At 36.8% G+C, this 16,342-nt stretch overlaps 1 protein-coding gene across 1 annotated transcript in view; it reads right to left on the bottom strand.

The window, feature by feature from the left end:
- Window positions 1-9,432, bottom strand: part of LOC124789776 (parafibromin) — an 82,771-nt gene extending 73,339 nt beyond the window's left edge. The window contains exons 1-2 of the mRNA XM_047257242.1: window positions 9,286-9,432; window positions 8,441-8,546 (exon numbers count right to left, since the gene is read on the bottom strand). Coding sequence (XP_047113198.1) covers window positions 8,441-8,546; window positions 9,286-9,416 — 237 coding nt within the window. The 5' untranslated portion in view covers window positions 9,417-9,432. The remainder of the gene's footprint in view (window positions 1-8,440; window positions 8,547-9,285) is intronic.
- Between the last annotated feature and the right edge of the window lie 6,910 nt (window positions 9,433-16,342).

The following is a 16,342-nucleotide window of genomic DNA, read 5'->3' as shown; positions in this document are numbered from 1 at the left end:
ATAATCTCATGACAACCTTTTCCTCCAAAAATATTATGGAGGTAAACATAGACCATGCTCAGATGTCTGGGGTTTGGACTGCTCAGGGGAGTGACGAAAAAGGTTAGCATTCTATGAACCAGAGGGAGAAATTTTAGAAATCTAAATGTTGTTGGGAAACCGGACAGTCTGAAAATCGAGATTAGATGGATAAGGTTTGATATAATAGGGATTACTGAAGTGAGGACAGGGGTTATGTGGTGACATCAGCATCAATAAATGGTACAGTAGGTGCTGGCATTTTTACGAATACAAAGGTAGGTAACGTGGTGATTTATCACAAGAAATGCAGTGACTGAATTATTCTTTTGGAGAGTGAAATAAAGTCAACACCAAGTATCACCGTACAGGTTTGCATGCAACATCATACGCTGGTAGTGAGAAAATAGACACAATGTGTGAAGAAATAGAGGGATTGATAAAATATGTAATGCCTCACTAACTCAAGGTATTTTTCCAGAGAGACTGAAATACGTCATTGTTAAACCACTCTTTAAGAAAGGTCATAAGAGAGACGTCAATAACTACCAAGTCAATAACTGGCAACGTGTTTCAGTGCAGTTGTCATTTTTCAAAATTTTTGAGAAGGTGAAGTATTCAAGACTATTATCTCAACTAGGCAAAAATAATATCCCCAGCAAATCACAGTTTGGGTTCCAGAATAATTGCTCTACTGAGAATGCCATTTATATGTTCAATCACCAGATTTTACAAGCATCAAATAATAAAATAATGCTGGTTGTTATTTTCTGTGACTTATCTTAGGCATTTGACTGTGTGAATCACAGTATTCTCTTGTGTAAACTGAAGTTTTATGGGATTGACAGTATAGCTAACCAATGGATAATGTCATATCTAACCAGGAGAAAGTTGTACTTCGTTATTCAAACAAAGTAGTCTGGGAACAGACTTCTGACTGGGGCCAAATGATGTATGGGGGCTCCCCAAGGCTCCATCTTAGGTCCACTATTGTTCTTCATACATGCAAATGATTTTTGATCCAATGTACAACAAGCAGAATTAGTTCTTTCTGCAGGTGACATTATTGTAATCAATCCAAGCATACATACAGACACAGAAGAAATGGTAATCAAAGTTCTTAAAAGTATCACTGACTGAAACTTCCTGGCAGATTAAAACTGTGTGCCCGACCGAGACTCGAACTCGGGACCTTTGCCTTTCGCGGGCAAGTGCTCTACCATCTGAGCTACCGAAGCATGACTCACGCCCGGTACTCACAGCTTTACTTCTGCCAATATCTCGTCTCCTACCTTCCAAACTTTACAGAAGCTTTCCTGCGACTGGTTTTCTGTGAATGGTCTCACACTCAATTTTGAAAAGATGCAACATATTCAGTCCTGTACGTCTAGAGACACTACACAAATGATATGTGTAACATATGGTGAGGAAATAATAAATAAGTTGGAAACTTCAAAATTCTTAGGTGTCCATATCAATGGGAATTTAAACTGGAAAAAGCACATTTTGAAACTCCTGAAACAACTTAGTTCTGCCACATTTGCACTTAGAATTGTTGCAAATGTTGCAGAGAGAAAAATCAGTAAGTAGACATAGTCGGGCATACAGTATATTTATTCCCTCATGAAGACCATTGTAAATACTCCACTACAGTTCTAAAGAACAATGATGTGCATAATTACAATACCAGAAGGAAAAATAACATTCATAATTCCACACTAAGGTTACCTTCAGAACAAAATGGAGAGTACAACACTGCAGCAAAAAATTTTGATCGCTTATCAGTGATATATATATGTCTGACAAAAAGCAAAGTAAAACTTTAATTTGTAATGTGAATGTAAATGACTTGTTCCACATCATTACAACTGACTGTGCAAAATGACCCATGGAATGTCAAACTAGCTAATATGAAGAAGGATAAATATTGTTAGTCATAGGTGATTGCAACACTATTAAAGATGAGGGGTTGCTAGAGAATATGAACTAAAGGCAAGGAATGATAGGGGAGGGTAGCTTAGAGTTCTACCACAGGTTTCAATTGGTTGTAGCGAACACTTTCCAAAATCACATGACACGAACATATGTGAGGTAGTACCACGAGATACTGGGTGGATATCTATTGGACTACATCATGGCTAACCAATAATTTAGAAGTCAATTTATGGCTGTGAATTATACTGAGGTGCAGAAAACTAAGATTGTAATCTGTAAGTATTTTATTTTTAGTTCACATTGGACTACTACAGAGAAATAATATTTTGAAGAAAAACAAGACAGCTCCCTGGAAGGAAATGCATTTGTCCACACTGTGCTGTGTGACAAGAAAGTAAATTTCATTAATGGACTTTTTGTAATTACCTGACTGCCAAATGAGAGGAATGTCCATATCAATGTAAAAAAAAATCTTCTAAAATAGAATGTTGCGGAGATTGCAGTTGCTACATATCCTGATTACTAGTTACAGCAAAGTCATAGTGCCATCTTCAGATCATTGAAGACGTGAATTATTAGGCCCCTATGTGTGGAAAATGCTATCTGGCAATTGAAAACATGGAGGAAAAATCATAGAAAAGACACTCCCATGCAACATTGAGTACACTGAAATAAAAACCATAACTATATGAGCAAGACACAGAGGTGTCAAATATATTTTGTGTCCAAGTAATGTTAGTTGAACAGTGACTAAATGAAGTGAATATGTATCTAAAGTTAACGTCATGTAGCTTAACAGACAAAACTGGACTGTGAAAGAATATTAGAAAAGTGTCATCATCCTGTCCGAAACATTTGGATGTAAGTGCTTGTCCAAAACATTTTGATGTAAGTGTTAACCTGTGATATAATAAATGTTAAAAGCATTTATTGCAAGCTGATCATCAACTTTTCACTGATATCAATAAATGTGAAAAGATCACAACTTGTACAGTGTTGCATTTGTCACTTAAAAAACTGGTCATCAAAATCAAATTATAGGAACACGTAAGACGTTCACAAACTGCAGCGCTATTTCCAAGGTTTATCCAGTTCATCTCTCATGTCACATTCTGTAGTTTCCCTTCCTTAATTTTGCTGATTGTGTTCCAGTTTTTCTTTTTACTCTTTTGCTTATCGTTTCCTATATTCAAAAGATAGTGACTGGGACGTGTTAACACTAGATATAATAAGATTATATACTTTCCAAAAGACACATTACAGACAGACATTAAGACACTGAAACAATCATGATATAACTCTACACCCAAAGAAAATACTTATAACCATAAATACACAAAAACAAATCTGCCATAAGTACAGAGAACGGTATGTCTCACATTTACAACTTTTATGTTGAAATGTTATCAAGGATTTTGCTTGAAATACAAAATTATATGAGTTAGTTGTGCTATGTAGGTGATCTTGATTCATTTTCTGCTTTGATCACCTCTTACAGTAGCTACATTTATTGAAATATACAGCACTTTTGTCTGTGTGGAAATATTATTAGTATTTTCTCAAAGACAGAATCTACACTGTGCTAACTGATCGATCTGTGGCGTAGCCCATAATCAAGGTTACGTTGCAGTAGGGTCAACTGAAATTTGCAATACCACACATCTGGTTTGACATGTAACAGATTGACATTTGAAACAGATTGTCGCTGGAGAGGGTGCCTTGGAGTAAGTTGTGGTGCTCTGTAGTATGGGATATTTATGTTTCTAAATTGCTTCTGAAAGCTGTTACGAGATTCACTGGACTTCTAAAGTGCTGTTTGTGAGACTAATCTTGCAAGGATCTGTGGCAGTATTTTTGTGAGTTATTTTGATGTTGGCAGTTATGAATAATAGATTCATTTTCTGATTTGGAATTATTAGTGTGGTGCGGTGTTCATAGTTGAAGATTTAAATTTATGTTTCACTTTTTGTTAGTTATAGATATACCAATGGAGTTTATGAGAATGAAGGTTACGAGTAATCCCCTGCGTCTGCAATGAGGGACAACATATTGACAACGGCTAAATTCCTACAGTTATTCAGTGTAATTGCTGAGTATGTGAAGTATTATATTTATGGGCAAAGCATGAGACTGTCAAAAGTTGCTGCATCTCAGGCCAATATAAGTGACGTCATCAGAGGCAGGCAAATGCTTAGTATTTTGTCGGGAGTGGTTGCTGTTTTCAGAAGTCTACGCTGGCCCTTCGTGGGATTGCGTTGATACATTTTTGCTATCATTAGATTGTTAGATTTGTGTGTCGGCTGACTGTGGTTGGTAAGTATCTTTTTAACATTTTATTTTTTAATTGTAGTGTGATGGTATGTATGTTTGTGTGCATAAATGAGTGTTTATTGTATATCAAAATTTGTGTTAATGCAATGTTTTATGAATTTTTAGGTTGTTTTTTTTTTGTTGGTAATTATGCTGGATTGTGATAGGTAGGTATCATGGAGTTTACTATATACGCGTAGGTAAGGCCAGGTTTTCAACATTAGTTATATAGGCGAGTTCTGGTTTTGTGGTACAGTGGAATTTGTTTTAGCTAAATTTATTTATTGTTCAGCTAATTCAATCTATACAAGGTGTAGCCTTTAAGTTACCAAATACATTTCTAAGAGGTGTTTCCATGCATCTCTGTCTGCTGCTGTCTTCTGCCAGTTGAAGCTCGCACAACTTTCCTGAGTTCCTTATCCCAGTGATCAGGTAGTCTCCCTGGTGATCTTCATTTTTCTCTGGGACTCCACTCTAAAACTGATTTTGTCCATCTTCCATCCTTCGTTCATGCAATACGTTCTGCCCCCCCCCCCCCCCCCCGCCATTTTAGAGTCTTAACCCATTCTATAATATCTTTTACTCCTGTTATTGCTTATATGTCTTCACTTTTCTGTCGATCTTCCTTAGTGAGACCGAACATTGAACTTTCCATAGCTCTCTGAGCAGTTCTAAGTTTCCTTTTAAAAATTAATTTAAAATCCAAGTTTCATACCCATACGTTGAAACCGGTAGGACACACTGATCAAAAACTGTCTTCTTTAAGTAGACTGGCACGTTAGATTTGAAAACTGTTGCATTCCTTCCATAAGCCCTCCAACCCAGTTTAATTCGACAAAAATTTCAGGTTCCAATTCCTCTTTTGTGTCAATTAATTGCCCCAAATAAACGTATTCTGTAACATTGTTTAGGATGTTGTTGTTCAGTGTTACTTGTCCTGCAGCTATCCACTTATTATGCATAATCTTAGTTTTAGAGTGATTTCTTTTAAGTCCAACTCCCTGACAATGATCTGTAAAGTCTTTTATAGAGGACTGCACTTCCATCTTACTGTTAGCTCAGACCACTATATCGTCAGCAAATCTCAGGTTGGTGAACCTTTTACTATTTATCATTATTCCTCTGTTGTTCCAAATAATTTTAGACATAGCCATCTTGAGAACTGCTACAAATAACTCCTTTTCCAATGGAAAATTCACACTTGTTTTTTCCTTTGTTGATAGATGTACAGACGTGTCATAAATGTTGCGCAATATGTTTATATATTTTGTTTCCAGTCCTTGCTTGGCAAGTGCTTGTATGACTGCAGTGTGGCTGACAGACTCAAAGGCTTTTTCAAAGTCAGTGAAGGCTATGCATAGTAGCACGTCATACTTATTTGCTCGACTAATTACCTCATGCAGTGTGTTTATATGGTCAATTGAAGCAAAACCACTTCGGAATCCAGCTTGTTCTCTGGGCTGTGCAGTCTCCATTACCATTTCAATGTGATTTATCAGGACTTTAGAGAACACATTATACATTACAGAAAGTAAGCTAATGGGGCGGTAGTTCTTCAGATCGTGAATACTTCCCTTCTTATGTAGTAAGATTATGTTTGCTTGGTTCCAGCAGGTTGGGAATGCTGCCATTCTGTATACAAGAAGTAAAGACTTTAGCCACATGTTTCTCTGTTTCCTCCCCTGTAAGCTTGAGTATGTCAATTGTCAGACCATCATGATCCCCTGCTTTGCCATTCTGCATCTCGTTTATAGCTTTTCTTATTTCTTCGGGGAGTATTTTGGGGACTTCATCATCATCATCATCATCTGTGAAATGTTTTCCTAATGGTTCTTGTGTTCTTTCATATAATTTGCTATAGAAATTCTTTACATGCTTTAGAATTTCTTCCTTTTCTGTTATGCGCCCATTATCACCATCAATTGCTATGATTTAATTTTTACCAATCATAAGCTTTTGATTAGTTTTCTTGCAGCTCCTTTTATTCTCTAATGCTAATTTTATGGTGTTTTCATTGTATTTTTGTATGTCGGCTTTCATATTCCTCCTCATACACTTACACACTTAATTTATTTTCTTCCGCAAACTGAACTAGCCTTTCACCCTTTTCGTTCCTCTCATCAATTCCAAGGCAGCCTACTGACATCAGCCTGTTTTTTGACACTAACCTTGGCATTTAAGAGCCCAATTACCAGTTTAAAGCAGTAGTCTCGTTCTTTGTTGTGTGTATGTTTTACTTCTTCGTAAAATGCTTCTACTCCATCAGCCGAATAGCTTGCTGTAGGAGCATATACTTCGACTATTTGTAGTTTGTACTTTTTGATATTTTAATAACAAGCCTTGCTCCTCTACTTGATGTCCCTTCTATTATTGATACTTTGTCTTTTACATCTTTATTTAGTAGGAAACTCACATTCTTTGTTCTATCGTCTTCTTCTCCGAAGTGATACAGAACATTTCCTGACTTCAGAATTACACATTGTTCCCCTTTAGGTCTGGTGAAGTGTTAGATACCAGATTTGTCAAGTTGTATGTAGTTTTGTAGCAGCATGGATTTTGTTTAAGCTACATAGGTCAAGTGACATTTTCGGTACCAAGTTTCAGAGCTATGTCTGTGTTTGTGCCATTGTGGACTTCATTTGAGACATTTTTTTTTTACTGTGGTTTTGTGGGTTGCTGTGGATTCAGTTTGTTGGTGTTAAGGTTTTATTTTGGTACATCTTCATTATTAGAGTTGGCGTATATTTAGCTTGTCCCCGCCCAAAATCCCTATTTCCCTGGCTGTCCTGTTAGTTTTATTTTACTTCTGCAATTGAATATTTTTCACATTATTTGTGTGATTTGCATCTGTGTGCAGAAAAATGGTCTACTCCAGGACAGTGTACAGGTTCTACAATTTTTAGTATTAACACCAATGAAAAACCTCTGCTGAATGAAATCTTGAACTACATATATGCTGATGACTGAGTTGTGGCCATCCAAGCAGGGAAGCTGAGAAGGTCAAACAAAAACTCACTACCACCTTAAACTCCAACAATGTGTCCATGACCAACTTAAGAAAAACACCCTTCCACCCTCCCCCCCTCCCAAAAAAATGAAAGGTTTGGGTATTTCAACTTTGCTGCAAGCATAGCTGCAGACTGCTCCCGGTATAAAGGAGAGGAATGTTGAAGAACTTAAAGCCCTGCCACTCACGCAATACAGTCCAAACATTAAAATGATTGTCAAGGTCAGAAACAATATCCCCTGAAAACCTAAGTTCAAATTGGGTACTAAACCATAAGTAATGTAACAGCACTGGCAATTTGTTATTTCACTGGCAAATATGTCCCACCATTGTGGTAAAAAATAAGGAAACCCCTCCTACACTGAGTGAGGCGATGTCTCACTCGAGAAAAAGTGCAGACTCATCAATGGCTGTCTAAAACCTATTCACACACATAACATCTACCGTCTGGCTGTAATTGCTTCACCAATAATTTGACAAGAGAGAAATGCCTATGAACAGTGTATGAAGCTCTACATGTCTGAACAAACCTAGAATATGTTACTGAACCAGCTACCCAAAGGGTAAAATCAAGTAATAGCTTCCTCACAACCCTGAGCACTTGAGACACTAATCACAGCCTGCAGTCAAGATATAATAAACTTCAAGAGACCATCATTGAGTGTAATCACCAGGAGAACTGCCATGACAATAACGAAAAACTGTGAAGTCTGAAGGCTCTTAACAGACTGAACAATAACAAGATTGAAAGCAAATTACATAAAATATGTAGTACTGTTGAAACTGTGACACCCAGACAACACACCGTATGTATTACTGCAGCCTTGATGATTTCATGTAAACTACTTCTAATCAAAATCACATTGCCCACTTCATAGTTAAACTAACCTTTTTTGTGTATATGCTATTCTGGAGGTTGCTATAAGAGTACATGGTTGTTCTGTTCCAAATACATGGATTTTGACCACGCTCTTTATTTTTAATCTGGTGTTTCTGATATGAATAGATGTTTTACACATTTCGCTTGTAAGATATACAAAACAAAGTCACATTACAGGACTTAACTGAACAACACTACACCAATTATTGTGGAAAGATATCTGTACTATGAGATACACTGGCAATGCAAATTAGTTATAAAACGCTGATAGTTGTTAAATGGGAGCTTACCGCAGCCTTCCGAACATACACAGGATGTGAAAGAGCAACATTCTTGAGAAGGAAGAGCAGACATTCCAATGTGTAATATTCCTTTGCATGGTCTCCTTTACCTGACCTGAAAGACACAAATGTACAATGCCAGACTTATGTAGATACACTGAAATCTCTTGTTACTGCAACAAATGTATGATGACATTTGTCAAACTTAAAAAAAAAATTCTGTTCTGCTTGCAATCTACACGGTTAACACAAGCAACAAAATAAAAATATTCATTACCATAACATGTGACCATGGGCAATGATATACACCACATTCAATTTAATGGATATTTTTACTGAAGATGATTAACGTAAATTAGCAATAACTTCTAACGTTATTAAGAAGAAAAAAACTGACATCGTATTTCTTGAATTAAGAGATGCACTGAACTACTTTTATCTTTCTGTGTCAGTTTCATTCACTGTCTCAAACGATTGTTTGCGTCCGGGTCGTTGCCTTCATTTGGGTTCAACAAATCATGTTCCCTACGAACTAAAATTATCAGGCGTGAAGTAATTTTCTACGAAGAGAACGGTGCACAATTCTTAAGGTGAAAATCCAACTAGTCATTACAACATTGCCATGAGTGTGGGTACGATGGATATCTACCTCGTATGAATTAAAGTGGAGTAATTCTGGACATGACACCACAAATACAAAAAGTCTGTGTGCAGCCATCCACAGAGGGCCAGCAAGACAATGGAACAGCACACAAGCTAACCTGACAACAACTATACAAGATAAACAAATGTGTGAAAAAAAAAATAACACACGACAGACGCTCTTTAGTTTTTCATGGATTAATGTCACTCACCCCCACATCAGGTAATTTGTGTTGACATTTTTCGGCCAAGAAAATTCGCCGAAGATAATCTGATTTTCTCTTTGTATAATTTCCTTTTTGTTGACATTATACTGCCGTAACAAACTCAAAGGATCAGCCATCGTACACTACTGACACGAAAAGTCAAAGACTATAGAATTCCTAACGCTGCCAAAGTTACAAAGTACAAGAGACTGTGGTACAAGCGACATGAGTAGTTGAAGTTTTTTTCAAATCTAAGTATGGTTATTTTGAAAGTTTCTGTTTAGCTTTATCAGCTTCTAAAATTATTGTAAGAAATGTTCCGATTTTACAAAAAAACTTATGCACGCTTACATAAAATAGACGTAGTTAAATTAAAATCACCTGAAGAAAATGGCTGGTTGCTGTATCCCTTCAAGTCACTGTGGCCTTGAAAGAATTCAAGGACAGTTCCCTAAACGTTTTGAGCACACAGTCAATCTTACATTTGCTGTTTCAGTTGAAAGCACCCCTGTGCTTCTGAAGGCTGAACTGACTGATGTGTAAAGTAATTACCAGTTTCAAGGCAAATCCTTTTAACGTTAAAACTGTCAATGCAATCTTTTCTAAGGTAGAGTTTCGCGTCTCGACAACGAGGTTGGAAAAGTGCTACAATATTTCGACTAACATATGTGTGTGAAAGACTTTTCTTCGATTATGAAGCTGAAATTGTCTGCAATATACCCTCAAGAAATTGTCTGTGTGTTCGTATGCTGACAGCTTGTACCAGATAAAATTTATAAATAATTAAACAATACTGAAAATTTGTTTTGTTTTTGATCCATGTTGTTAAGAAATGCGAAATATAAAACCAAGCCGTATGCGCAGCACGTTCGCAGTTTCCCCCTCTTTCCTCTTTACGCACTCAAGACTGCATGACGTGGAGGTGGGGAAAATGTGCCGGCCAGGCTAAGCGCTATTGCACTCGTGCCAGGGTACGGTCTGCTAGCTGGATTCTTGGCCACCCCTTCTCCAAATGATGCTACCTACCCTTTTCCACTCGCGAGTGACGCATGGGAAAAATGACTGTCGGCAAGCCTCTGCACTGACTCCAATTCCTCGATTTTTCTCGCCATTGTCATTATGCAAGATATATTTGGGAAGGAGTAGTATGCTGTCTGACATTCCCGAAAAGTGCTCTCTCGAAATTTCAGTAGTAAACATCTCAGTGATACACAACGCCTTCCTCGTAACATGTGGTGATGGAGTTTGTTGAGCATCTCGGTAATTCTCTCGATACCGTGACGATATGCGCCGCTTTTCATTGGATCTTCTCTATCCCTTCTATCAGTTCTACCTTGTAAGGATCCCACATTGATGAACAGTATTCAAGAACCGTTCAAACTAGTGCCTTATAAGCCTCTTTTTTCGTGGATTAGTTACATTCACTTAAGATTCTTCCTATGAATCTCAGTCTGGCATCTGCTTTTCCTACTGTTTGGTTTAAGCGGTCACTCCACTTAAGGTCGCTCTGGATAGTTGCTCCTGGATATTTTACGGTTGATACTGTTTCCAGCGGTTTCTCGTCAATAGTGTAATTGTAAAACAGTGGCTTTTTTTCTCATGTATGTACAATAAGTTACATTTATTTAGGTTCAGGGTCAACTGGGAGAGCCTGCATCATTCATCAGTCCTCCACAAATCGATACCGTCTTCTGGTATTGCTACTTTGTTATAGACAACTGCATCATATTCGAACATCCTTAAATAGCATCTGATGCTTTCTACTAGATCGTTTACATACATTATAATCAGTAGTAGCCCTATGAAACTTCCCAGGGATACCTTGGAAATTATCTTTAGATCTGTCGATTTTGTTTTGCTAAGAGTGACATCTGAGTTCTATCTGCAAGGAAGTCTTGATAACAGAAGCAGTCCTGCTCTGATACTATGTTAGCTCCTACTTTTTTCACTAAACGTCAGTATGGGACATTATCAAATGCCTTTCTGAAATCAAGAAAAATGGCGTCAACCAGAGCGTGCGTTGTTTACAGCGTTATGGATCTCAAGGCCTAAACACTGAGATGATCAAGAATCAAGAATTTTATTCACCATTGATCATTTTACAATGATATTGGCTTCGTCATACAGGATGTACTAGTACATATAGAATAATAAAATAAACAAGTGTCAGTACATTATAGAATACATTTCCAGCATGACAGTGTACCAAATTACACCACCATAGCTTCTAAAAGTTAATGCAATATCTATACTATAATCTAATATAATATACTATTGTATTGTTTATTGTACACACTATGTAATTACACATGATTAAGTGCAATACACAATAATATGTTTAACTGCAGACAACGTTTAAATGCTAATATCCTCCTCAGGCATCTCAAAGAATCCTTTAATGTCATAGAATGGATGATCTGAAAGCCAACTGTACCACTTCATTAAAAAACATTATATCCATAGAGTGGACCTTGAATTGGCAGTTTATTGAACATTTTGAGTGGTTTTACTTTGTGGGAATTTCCTGTTCTCGCTAATCTGTGGCATGGTATGTCTAAATTACCCTTAGACCTGGTGTTGTATTCATGTATTTCCCCTCTGGCAATAAATTCTGAAATATTATTTTTAATATAGAGTACAGACACACAGATGTATAAATTTATAATTGTGAGTATTCTGAGTCATGAAAAAAAGAGGACGACAGTGCTCCCTATGACCTCTTTTAGATATTATGAGTAAGACTTTTTTTGTAATTTCAAGATGTTCATGATGTGAGGGGAGTGCCCCCATATAATCAGACCATATGAAATACGTGACTGGAATAGCCCAAAGTATGTCACCCTAAGGTATTCCAAGCTCACTACCTCCCTTAGTTTCAAGATAAGATATGCCACCCGAGGTATTTTTCACATACGTGATTGACATGTCCCTCCCAATAGAGTTTAGAGTCAATGTAAATACCTAAGAGTTTTATCGACTTATTAGCTACTTTATTTGATGTTCCCATTAAAAGTTGTTGGGTTTTATCAGGACTGCACAGGAGCTTATTGGCTGCAAACCAGTCCAGGGCCTTATCAGTTGTTTCTTTTGTTAGTTTATTCAGATTTGAAATGTTCTGATGTGTGGTAAGCAGTGTTGTATCGTCAGCATAACACACGACAGAGTGGGCTATGTTTTTTAGGTAAATCATTAATAGCTACAATGAAGAAGAAGGGTACAAGGATAGAGCCTTGTGGTACAACTGTGCTGATTTCCATTACGCTAGAATTTACATTTCTAACTGAAACGAATTGTTTTCGGTTACTTAAATAAGAATTTATCACAGCTAAAGTGCTCCCTCTCTCCCCATAAAACTCTAGTTTCCCCAGTAGTACATCAACAGAAATGAAATCAAAAGCTTTGCCAACATCACATAATACCAGTGATACCACGTTGTAGTTTTCAAAAGCTGTTAAGGTTTGGTCAATGATTGATTTCCAAGATAGCCCCTGTTGTGTTTTTCTCTTTGCGAAAACCAAACTGATTGCTACATAGGATATTGTGTTTTTCAAAGAAGCTGCTTCTTTGCGTGTGTATCAGTGCCTCAAATATCTTTAAGAATATTGGAACAATGGAGACTGGTCTGTAGCTTTGGTGAAGATGTTTTTCCCCTTTTTTAAAAACTGGGACAACTTTTGATACAGTGCATCTGGAAAAACTCCAAATTCTACATATTTATTAAAAATAAAAGCTAATGGTTTGGCGATTGAGTGTATTCCCTTTTTAATTATGTTATTTGATAAGCAATAACAGTCCATACTTTTAAAACCTGAAAATTTGGATGCAGCTTTTATAACATCAGCAGGTGTGACAGCCCTCCATTGAAATACCAGGTTAACAGGCAGTGGTGGTTGAACAAGGTCCATTGCAGATGAATTTGTTGCTTTAATTCTGTTACTTATTTCTTTAAATGTGTTTAAAAAGTATTGATTTAATTCCTCAGATTCAAGCAGAGCTGTTTCTGTGCATTTTGGTGTATTCTCTTGTTTTATTATTTTCCACGCTGCCTCGCATTTATTGGCAGCCCTTTGTATATAGTTTTCCACTGCTTGCTTTTTTGCCAGAAGAAGTTAAGCTATGTAGTATTTTTTGGATTTTAGATATGACTTATGACTGTTTATGCTCTGTTCTGCTCCTTGGTTAGCAGCTCGCTTATGCATTGGTACAGCATATGCACGTTTGCTCTAATTTCTGCTAGCTCTTCTGTAAACCAGTTCAGACTTTTTCATTTCACTTGGATATCTAATTATTTTTACTGGTGAACAAGAATACCACAAATCTGTGTATATTTTAAGGAATTTATCAAAAGTAATTTCATTTCCCCTTTTTGCAGTTTGACAATTATATATAAAGTCCCAATCTGCACTTCCTATTCCATCAACAAACATACTTATGTATTCTTCCTTTTGTCCCAATACCATTACTACTTTAGGTTCTTCAGTTTTAACTGGCTTCCTCTTACAGAGTTTAAGGAGTAGTGGCTCATGATCTGCAAGTCCACTTTCTGCAAGTCTGACTGTAAAATCTTCCCTATGGAAGTTCACAACAATATTGTCTATGCAGGCATTCTTACGTGTGGCACGGTTATTTGTACAATAGAGGTCTAATGATCTTAGCATATTCAAAAATGTCCTAGCAACTGGCTTCTGTGTGTTTACCATTTCTATTTTCAAATCACCATGTATAGCAATTCTTCTTTTACTATTCAATATCTTTTTAATTATTGATTCACATTTTTCAATAAACAAATTTACATCAGCATCTGGCGTCCTATATAGACTAACTACTACTATATTTTCATTCATTAATTTTACACAACTAAACTCCCCATCTAGTTCTGAAGAGTACATAGATACATCAATTCTAGAAAACTTTATTCCTTCTTTGACAAAAATTCCAGTACCACCATTCTTTCTCTGTTTTCTACATATCATGTCTCCCACAACATACCCTTGGAGAACAAACATATTTACTTGTTCTTGGGTTAACTAGTGCTCAGGTGCAGGTATTACATCTACATGCTCAGAGTTACATAAATGTTCTAATTCTAAAATCTTGTAAAATGTATGTTAACTTGTAGAAAAGTAAGTAGTTTGTCTCTGTCTATATTCCTCTGAGAGCAATTTGACTCTATATTTGAAGTTGTAGGTTCAGTTAATGTCTTTAATCTTGATGCACTGTGATCATCTATGTTATGATAGTCACATACCTGTTCATCCACTTGATGGCTCACATTGTTAACCGCTTTCTTCTGTGAAACCACCACTGATTCCACCAAAAATCCTGGTTCCTTGGTTGTGGTTTCTTTCTTTGGGTTAACTGCAGTATTCCACCTGTTGGTATTCTCATTCCTTAAGCTTGAGTTGCTGTTCTTCTTTATGCGAGTAGTTCTCCCTTCTTATATGGTGTCTTATTTCCTGCCACATCATTTGCTGCTTCTTCTAACTTTTGCACTGACCTCTTGGGTATATTTATTTCTTGAGTAATTGTCCTCTCCACACATACAGAATTCACTTTCAAGGATTCTGCTGTTATTTGTGCTGGAGTTGTGTCAGTAACAATTCTCACTGAGTCTTTATCTGAGACTACAGTATCCTTCCATTTAAGTTCTATTGCTGTTTTGTACACTTCCCTGTTTGTTTGCACGGAGTCACAAATCTTTGTGGCAATTTTTTCTTTACCAGTTGCATGATGAACTGACCATTAAGATGGTAACTAAAAACTATAGCAAATAATAAAATTTTGCCTGTTGTTCTTATAAAATAAAGCAGAAAGTACAAAAGATTAAATCTGTGTGTATACAGGGTGCGAAATCTGTTACACAAAGCACCTCTGACAGCAGCAATGGCTATAACCTGGTTGTACATTGAGTTGAACTGAGCTTGGAAGACAGAAGCTGATACATCTTTCCATGCAAATTTAACTATGATCCACAGTTCATCAAACGCAGTGGCTGATGCATGGTAGCGAGTCAGGCTTTCGGCAAAGCATGACCCGACATTTTCAGTGGGTGACAGATATTGAGAACACGTTAGCCAGTGTTAACAGCCAACCAACCTCTGTATTGCAGTATGACAGGACACTGCGAGAAAATGTGTTTTGTGTTATCTTCTTGAAAGCTAATGTCACAGAGACTTTGAAAATAGGGTGCCTTAATGTGTCATAAATTTATCACCTGCTGCTCAAATTACCAGCTACATGAACCATGTGACAATAAAAATAAAAAGACTGACTCCCTGCATTGTCAATGGTCAGGATGACTCTGTTACCCCTATTGATGTCACTTCAAATAAAAATAAAAAATAATAAAATTATGTCTGACAACTAATCAGAAAATATCATTAGGTTGATTGTAGGTGCAGCAAGCCTATATATTATACCCCAACTATAAATGGTTAAGTTTAACAAATAAAATTTGCTGTTCATAAAGTTACACGAAAACTCACAGGCTGGTGATAAACTGCTATGTAATCAAGGGAATTGAAATTAGCTCAAGCCCCCTATATAGTGCTTGCCAAATACACTACATAAATAAAAAAACTAAAAAATTGCTGGAAGTCTCATGCAGTATTCACAACCAGAAATTAACCAAAGTCAAACTGCACACTACCCTAATAAATAGAAGTTTAATGAGTATACACTGTATTAATGTTAAGCACTGAGCAATAGTTAGAAATAATCCAACTCCCCACTGGGAAACTAAGTTAAAGCTCAGACTCTGCGCAACTAACTCAAAGTCCACATCGGCATCACATGCAAAAAAACAAGCTCTGCTCAACAACTAGCAGAAACAAACCATAGTACAGACTAATGCAAAAAATCTACATATCCTCACTGAACTGACACGAAATATTTCGAAGTGTCACAACCAACATCGAAAAAAATTCCTGTCACTGAAAAGCATGCTGCAGGATTATCACTCAAACAAGCATAGGTCTTACCTCTCCAACTCAGTTCTGAACAGTGTAACAGAGGAAGACAGCTGTCGCATTTTTAAGTCCACAGCTCTCCCCTATATGGAAAA

Source organism: Schistocerca piceifrons, chromosome 3 (assembly GCF_021461385.2).
Source record: "Schistocerca piceifrons isolate TAMUIC-IGC-003096 chromosome 3, iqSchPice1.1, whole genome shotgun sequence".
Classification (NCBI taxonomy): Eukaryota; Metazoa; Arthropoda; class Insecta; order Orthoptera; family Acrididae; genus Schistocerca; species Schistocerca piceifrons.
This window is presented reverse-complemented; position numbering and strand designations above follow the sequence as displayed.